The sequence below is a fragment of the Phacochoerus africanus genome, chromosome 3, assembly GCF_016906955.1.
Source record: "Phacochoerus africanus isolate WHEZ1 chromosome 3, ROS_Pafr_v1, whole genome shotgun sequence".
NCBI classification, from domain to species: Eukaryota; Metazoa; Chordata; class Mammalia; order Artiodactyla; family Suidae; genus Phacochoerus; species Phacochoerus africanus.
In genome coordinates, this window is record NC_062546.1 from 15,298,864 (window position 1) to 15,307,123 (window position 8,260).

Consider the following 8,260-nt stretch of genomic DNA (forward strand, 5'->3'; position numbering starts at 1 on the left):
TGCTGAATTTTGTCAAATATCTTTTGTGCCATAGCGGTGGCCTGAACCACAGCAGTGACGTGAGATCCTTAACCACTAGGCCACCAGGGAACTCCTCAAATATCTTTTAAGCATCTAGTCATTTAATGGTTTTTTTTTTTTTTTTTTGGCCATACCTGTGACACACGGAAATTCTCAGGCCAGGGATCAAACCCATGCCACAGCAGCACCCTAAGGGACAATGCCAGATCCTTAACCTGCCATGCCACAAGAGAACTCCTGATTTTTTTTCTTCTAATTTGTTGGTATAAAATAACTTATATAAATTTTCATAAGTTGACCCACCCTCATATTCCTGGAATGACCTTATTCATGTTGAAGGTATAGCTGAATCAATACACCGCTGATTCTTTTAGCAAATAGTTTGAGAATCTTCATATCTATAGTGAAAAGAAAAATAGGTCTATGATTTTTGTTTCCTCTGCTGCTTGAGTCACACTACCTCAAAAAACTAGCATGGAAAACGATTTGGGAAACTTGCCTACTTTTGGTTCCTTCTATAATGGGTTGTTGGGAGGGGGGTAGGCTAAATTTTTTTTCAATTGAAATATAGTTGATTTAGAATGTGCTAGTTTCAGGTGTAGAGCAAAGTGATTTGATTGTAAATATAATATGGTATATATACTATATCCACTCCTCTGGGCTGAGTTTAGGAGAATACAAGTAGTAGAATAAGAGGGATAATGCTGCTTAAGGCATCTTGGTTGTTCATTAGAAATTCTGTTCCCTAGTCTCTTTGTGGGATGAAGGGTGACTGAGACGTCGGTGGGAAAGGATTCTGTAGTATAAGTGCCAGACATTAAGCTGTTGAGTGCCGAGGCATCCGTTTCAAAGACATCCTCCTGGATGAACAGCTCTATGACACAGCTTCTAATAAAACCACGAGACAAAGAACCACGCTGCCCTCATCCATGAATTTCTGCTTTTGGAAAGCTCCGAGCAACCTAGATGACTGACCACTTGAGTGGCCCTGCTTCTTCCTACCATGCCCTCATTCCTGCTTTGATGCTTTAAACTCACCACTGGGAGTTCCTGTCGTGGCTCAGCGGCAACGAATCTGACTAGTATCCATGAGAACGTGGGTTCGATCCCCGACCTTGCTCAGTGGGTTAAGGACTGTGGTGTAGGCCGGCAGCTGTAGCTCCGATTCGACCCCTAGCCTAGGAACCTCCATATGTCGCAGGTGTGGCCCTAAAAAGACAAAAAAATAAATAAATAAACTCACCAATAAAGGGAGGAGCCCTAGAGACCTCACCTTGGATCCTAATAAAGGCAGAGGTGTTTGCACTGCAGCACAGTGGGTTAAGAATCAGATGCAGCAGCTTGGGTTGCCGTGGAGGCGCAGGCTTGATTCCTGGCCTGATGCAGTGGGTTAATAAGGATCCTGCGTTGCCATAGCTATGGCTTGGATTCAACCCCTGGCCTGGGAACTTCTATATGCTGTGGGTACAGCCATAAAAAAACGAAGAGGCACAGCCCTAGGTCCACACTTTCTTCCCCTCTCTCGAATCTCTTTCGAAGATTTGAAACTGCAGTTAGGTTAGGTATTAAATCAAGGCTTGTACTCTCCAGTACACTCCAGGACTTGTGAGTAATTCATCTTGCTCTTCAAAGTTCTGTTAAAGAGCCAAATTCAACTGAGTAGATTTGAAGACTGCATTGGCTTTATTAGGCGGTCGATGAATTGGGCAGCATCCATCAAAGGATCAGAAGGCACTCTGAGGAGTTGTATAAAATGGAAGCGTTTTATCGGAAAAAGAGTGGGGCACAGGAGCTATCAGCCAAAGACAAGAAAGGATTATTTTTAGCCCCCAGCCATCTTTTTTGGAGGGGAGAGAACCAAGGGTCTTATCATGCAGATGGCCTCTTCTTGGGGGGTGGGGGGGGGGATGGAGAGGGCCCATGGGACAGCACCATCATTGGTGCTACCAGAGAATTCCAGACGGGCTAATTAGTATTCTATTTCTGGCGAAGGTCGAAACTGCAGTTAGGTTAGGTATTAAATCTAGGCTTGGTATCATGGGCTTTGGCATAAGCGCTGCCATTTGGGGCCTGTGGTTTTTCTCCTCAACTGTTCCCTGATGGTGTGGCTGAGATGAGTCCTGCAATCATCATCAGAACCACAAGGGCTGGTCCAGCCACCACACTGGCCCCTGTGGTGGTGGAAGGAATGTCTGCGGGGCTCTCTATGAGTAAACATGGGCTGTGTTGAGGGCCTCAGGCATTCCTGGCCAAGAATATCACTATCCACAGGCTGAGACCTACACAGCAGATTCCCTTAGAGGCTCTGTCTGCGATCCTCCATTTGTGACCGTAGAGTCCGTCACCGATGATAAGACTGGTTTTTGTCTGGCTTCACCATCAGATAGGACCAGTTGGAGAATAAAGCTTCGCCCAAAAGTTAGGGAAGGAAATAAGGACCCCAGTGATGACCGTCACTCTTTGAAAAGTGGTGCTTCCTCTACCAGGACTGGTGAACTGGCTGGTGTCCTGGATTCCGTGGCTGGAGGAAAGCTGCCTAGGTCCTCCAGCTTGAAGGATTCTCCCATGGCCCCTCCACGAGCCCAGTTAGAAACCAGCAACTCTGCTGGGTCACTGACCTTTACGGAGTCTCTCAGGCAGGTGTCCTCCCTTCACAGTTGCTCCTCAGACAGCAGGGAGTTTGTACCAGATGGGAGACACTCCCTTAAGCGCTGCCATTCTCTCCTGCTCTCAGAACAATACAACCTTGACAAACACTACCTGAAACTCTGCCATCAGCCTGCTTCCTCCTCCCCACCCCACTCTGTGGCAACATCTTTACTCTTTGGTCTTAGTCAAAGAATATGTGTGACCCAAAGAGCAAAAGGAGGATGGGTGCAAATATGGGGAGGGAGAAAGAGAGAGACACAAGAGACACAGAGACCAGGAGAGACCCACAGAAACAGAGTTACCAAGAGATCAATATACATACATTGGTCAGAGACAATCATGGGTGTGCCAGTGAGTGTGTCGGTAAAATAGAAAATGAATGGAGAATGAGGACCTTCCAAACTCTCAAAGTTATCGTGATGAGGACCTCTGAGGGTGGCATTCACTCCGAAAGTAGCCTGGAAATTGAAATACGCTTTACCTAGTTCCCCTGATTGACCAGAAGTCCCACCTCAGCCAAGGGGGCTGAGGATCAAGAGCCATCCCATAAGAGACCCTTGCCCAGAGCTGTGGGCTGTAGATGCCAGCAAGTCACATTGATGATCTCAGGAACTGGGCGTTCTCATCAGGAAAGGGGGTGGCTGGCTTGATGCCAGCTTGTATATCCAAGATACTGGCTGTGGGAGGACGAGGCTGGACAAAGGCAGCCAGACATGTTCGTGTTCTGGAGCCACCAGACAGGAGAGCTTTCCTTCAGGATGGAGTCTACTGGACTTTTGAGCATCCTGGTGCTATCCATCCTTCTAGTGAATGTCCAGGGACCTGGTCTGACTGACAGGTTCTTTCCCAGTAAGTACTGGGGCCCCAGCCCTTGCCCTGGAGGGAAGGGATATTGCTGGGGGGGAAAACAAGCACCTCCAAATGGAGGTGCTTCCCACCACTTTACCCTGGCCCTGGGAGGGAGAGGAAGGAGATATTTGGGGTATTTCTTCCCATTTCCCCGTGGAAGAGCCCTTCTGTGAATGCAAGAATCTAGACTTGGGGCAATCCCTATTTTCAGCTCCTTTGAAGTGGAAGGTCTTTCTTGGCAGAGCGGGGTCAGGGGTGAGGGAAGTCACAGGACCTAGCATTTCTGGGAGGGGCTATGGGATTCTGGGAAGCCTAAGTGAACCTCCCCCTCTTCCCACAACAAAAATAGCCCCCTTTCTTGGGACCCCGTCTCTTTTACTCCAGGTTCTTTCAAATGTAGTCCTCTAAAGTATCCCTGTCTCCCCAGCGGTTCCTTGATTTTGGGCTAAAGACAGTATCTAGATGTTCTTTTGCACTTAAGACAATGATATTCTAAGACTGTATAGTAATAATGATAATTGCTACCATTCACTGAACATTCAGAATGGTGGGATTTAAAGAGAGGGTGTTGGAGTCAGACTCAGTGGGCCCAAATTCTGGTTTCACCACTTAGTAGGCACGTTACCTAAATTCCATGTGCCTCAGTTTCCTCATGTGCAAAATGGAGACGTTGAGAGAACTTATCTCATGGAGCAATTACGGAGATGAAATGAGACAACCTATGCAAAATGCTCAGAAGAATGCTTGTCTTATGGTCAACACTTAACAACTGTTAGTTAATATTACTGTGCGTCAGCGACTGTGATTGTATCTTTACACACTTTGTCTCATCACTCTTGTAAGGCTAAAATGATTTTTACAAATGAAGAAACTATCGTTCAGAGAGGGTAAGGGGTACACCAAGAATCAGAATTTAAAAACCCAACTGTCCGGGCTAAGCAATAGCAATCGCTGTGCAATAGCGCCCCCAGAGGAACTCCAAAGCACTGACTCCTCAACCAGTCCAAAATGGCCCAATTGGCTTAGACGGGTGGCTTTCAAAGGACGGCTTTGCTTTCCAGGGGACATTTTCAATGCCCGAAATCCTTTTTAGTTGTGATAACTGGGGTGTGCTAATGGCATCAAGGGGGTAGAGGCCAGGGATGCTGTTAACCCCCTACTATGCACAGGACAGCCCTCCCTTCCCATCAAATGATTTCCTGGCCTGAATGCCACTGGGGCCAAGGTTGAGAAATCCTTCCTTAGGAGGGATGGGGCTACAGGGTGGGACGAGGGGAAGGAGCTAGAGAGGGAGGGGTGCTCAGGAGAGAGGGTGGTGTGGGCAGTGCTGGGAAATACATGGAAGTTCCTGAGGAAAAGCACTCCTGAGGATGAGCTGACTCCCCAGAACTGCCTCGGGTCTGGGGAAGAGTAGGTACCACGACCTCCAAGACTCATGGTTACAAGTCCTTTCCCTAGAGAGATGCCCCAGAGTCCAAGAGAATTGTGAATTCAAGGAAAGGGACCAATGTTCGAAGGACAGAAAATGCCAGATCGGCGAGAAGTGTTGTGTCTTCAGCTGTGGACGGAAATGTTTAAAACTCCATCAAGGTAATATTGAGAGCCTCAGAATAACCAGCCACCCCCCCCCCCCCCGCAGCCCATACCCTCACGTCTGCCCGTCTGGGCTGACGTCGTCCCTGGTCCACGAAGGGTTGGTCTCTGAGCAAGATGGCTGGACTTGGGAAACCTGAAATTTAGCTTCCTCACTGCCTCCAATATGATACATGACCTTAAGTATTATCTTCATTCTGTGTGAGCCTCAGTTTCCTCAAACAAAAGATAAATGTAGGGGTAGGATTGAATCAGAGCGACTCTTGGGTCCTTTTCACACTTATGATTTTCTTTTTCTTTTTCTTTTTCCGATTTTTAAGGCCACGCTTGCAGTGTATGGAAGTTCCAGGCGAGGGGTCGAATCAGAACTGCAACTGCCAGCCTACACGACAGTCACAGCAACGTGGGATCCGAGCCTCCTCTGCCACCTACACCACAGCTCACATGCCAGATTCTTAACCCACTGAGTGAGGCCAGGGATCATACCCGCATCCTTATGGTTACTAGTTGGGTTTGTAACCCGCTGAGCCATAACAGGTTTTCTTTTCCTTTCTCTTTCTTCCTTTCTTCCTTTCTTCCTTTCTTCCTTTCTTTCTTTCTTTCTTTCTTTCTTTCTTTCTTTCTTTCTTTCTTCTTTCCTTTTTCCTTTCCTTCCTTCTTCCTTCCTTCCTCCTTCCTCCTTTTTCCTTCTTTTCCTTTCTCTTCTTTCTTTTCTTCTTTCTTTCTTTCTTTCTTTTCTTTCTTTTCTTTTCTTTTTTTTCTTTTCTTCTTTCTTTCTTTCTTTCTTTTCTTTCTTTTCTTCTCTTCTCTTTCTCTTTCTCTCTCTTTCTCTCTCTCTCTCTCCCCCCCTCCCTCCCTCTCTCTCTCTCTCTTTCTTTCTTTCTTTCAACTCGTGATTTTCTGGTGGCTAATTTTGGCCCACCGCATACCAACATTTTTGCTGCAAGTAATAATTTACAGACTTGTATTTCCTAACTTTTTGTTCCAGAGTGACTGCCTCTCTGTCTACACCCATCCAACTTAGCACCAGGCAAGTTCCCCTTACCACTCCAGATCGGAGGGGTTGTCTGTTGCTGATGCAATCATAACTCCGTGCCCATCTCTGTGGGCTCCAAAAAGACTATAAAAGATTCTTTAAAAAAAGAGAGTATGGTTGATTTATATTTGAACATATGTATGTATATATATGTATATATCCTCTTGCAGATTCTTTTCCATTATATGTCATTATAAGATGTTGAATATAGGGAGCTCCTGTCACGGCTCACTGGCAATAAAACTGACTAGTGTCCATGAAGATGGGGGTTCAGTCCCTGGCCTTGCTCAGTGGGTTGAGGATCTGGCGTTGCTGTGGCTGTGGTATAGGCCAGCAGCTGCAGCTCTGATTCGACCCCTAGCCTGGGAATTTCCATATGCTGTGGGGGCGGCCTTAAAAGGCAAAAAAAGGGGAAGAAAAGATATTGAATATAGTTCTAAATGTGCTACACAGTAGGTCCTTGTTGTTTATCTATTTTATATATAGTAATGTGTATCCGTTCATCAAAATTCCTAATTTATCCCTCCCCCGCCTTCCCCTTTAGTGGCCATAAGTTTGTTTTCTCTGTCTCTGAGTCTATGAAGCCTACTAAATATTCTTTATTCATTTACTCAACAAATATTTGTCGGTTGTCTCTGAAACCCACGGTAGAATTTGACCGGAGAGGTTGAGGAAGGTTTCTCTGAGAACGCAGATCCTGGAGTTGAGTTCCGAAGGATGGGCAGCAAATTTGGGAGAAAAGTGGGGGGAAGGGCTTTCTGGGCACAGAGAACAGCACGCACAAAGGCTCAAGGCTGGGGCTTAGGGAGGCCAGAGAGGAAGCGTGAGGATGAGCATGGTGCAAGGAAAAAAGACCCTTGGTAGAGTCCCATTCCAAGGCACTGAGGGTTGACTTCAACGGATGACCTGGTGGGGAAGGGGGACTCAACCCATAACAGGACCGAAGCCAACTGCAGGAAAAAGGGGGGCATGAGCATCAGAAAAATTATCCCTGCCTTCCGCGCAGGGACCTTCCCTTTACTCTGATCCCATCCTCTCTTCTTGGAATGGTTTGGTGGGTAAGATAAGAGACTTATAATTTGTCATTTTCCAGCCCCCGCCCCCTGGCTGGGTCTTTTATCCATAAAGATGTGTTTATTGGGCAGCTACTCTCCGGTAGTCACCGCTCCTAGAAGCTGTACCTTCAGATACAATCAAGGAGCTCACAACTTAGACGGCCGTGAATGAGGATGGTCTTACCGGCACCTTGTGGGACAGACAAGGTGGGATTTTGCATTCCCATTTTACAGAAGGGGAAGTCAAGGACCAGAGAGGTAACGAGGGAGGTCAACGTGCACATACCGAATTAGGAGCAGAGCCGTGAAACCAAAGGCTCCTCACTCTCAGGGGAGACGTTGAGTCCAGTGACCAGAAGGGCAGGGGGAGACTGATGTTCCCTGGAGACGCAGACACCTGACCAGCTCCACTCTGGGGTGTCCCTGCAAGTGTGCAGAGACATCGGTGGAGCTGGGATCCCGAGGTGTGAAAAGATGAAAGGATCCTGTTCAATTTCATCTGTCATGGTTGCCAGGGGGACAATAACTGCTGCTTTTTTTTTCCTTTTCTTTTCTTTTTTTTTTTTTTTTTGGTGTGGGCACTCTAAATTCTCAGCTTTGGGGTCCCCCTGCAGACATATGCAGCATGCCCAAAGAACCTGGCCCCTGCCTTGCCTCTTTCCATCGTTGGTGGTATGATAAGACAAATAATACCTGCTCCAGCTTCATCTATGGTGGCTGCAAAGGGAACCATAACAACTTCCAATCCCAAGACATGTGCCAGAGGTTCTGCCGCAAAAAAAGGTGAGTCCCAGGGGCCCCAGTCTCCTGTCCTCGCCAGGGTTATGCTGTGGGGGGGTGGCCTTGGTGTCCCTTGGTCCCTTCTGGGATGGTTACATCCTTGAGGGAACCAACTCCCATCAGGAGGGAAGGTGTCTTGCAGAGGGTTGGACAGTGGCTTTCTGGGAACTGAGGTTGGGAAGGGACGCAGTTGTGAATCAAAGCTGGTGAGTGTGACAAGTGGAGGGAGGATGCAGACATGATGAAATCCCAGAGCTTCAGGGAAGTCACAGGATAT

The 8,260-nt window shown here is 47.3% G+C and overlaps 1 protein-coding gene across 2 annotated transcripts; it reads left to right on the forward strand.

Annotated features, from left to right (window-relative positions):
* The first annotated feature begins 3,428 nt into the window (after positions 1-3,428).
* Positions 3,429-8,260, forward strand: LOC125122044 (eppin-like). Of its 2 annotated transcripts, none has more exons than XM_047770298.1 (3): positions 3,429-3,519; positions 4,978-5,107; positions 7,805-8,260. In XM_047770298.1, the coding sequence occupies exons 1-3, from the start codon at positions 3,429-3,431 to the stop codon at positions 8,085-8,087; spliced, it is 504 nt and encodes a 167-aa protein (XP_047626254.1). In that variant the 3' UTR covers positions 8,088-8,260. The 2 variants fall into 2 exon arrangements, with proteins under 2 accessions (XP_047626254.1, XP_047626256.1); XM_047770300.1 differs by having other exon boundaries at positions 4,978-5,109; positions 7,818-8,087.

Excerpts from the sequence above, each read along its gene's own strand:
- LOC125122044 (XM_047770298.1), top strand. The coding sequence starts at position 3,429 with ATGGAGTCTACTGGACTTTTGAGCATCCTGGTGCTATCCATCCTTCTA. Across the intron at positions 3,520-4,977 it reads GACTGACAGGTTCTTTCCCA|AGAGATGCCCCAGAGTCCAA; the intron begins GTAAGTACTGGG and ends TCCTTTCCCTAG. Across the intron at positions 5,108-7,804 it reads AAATGTTTAAAACTCCATCA|GGTCCCCCTGCAGACATATG; the intron begins AGGTAATATTGA and ends TCTCAGCTTTGG.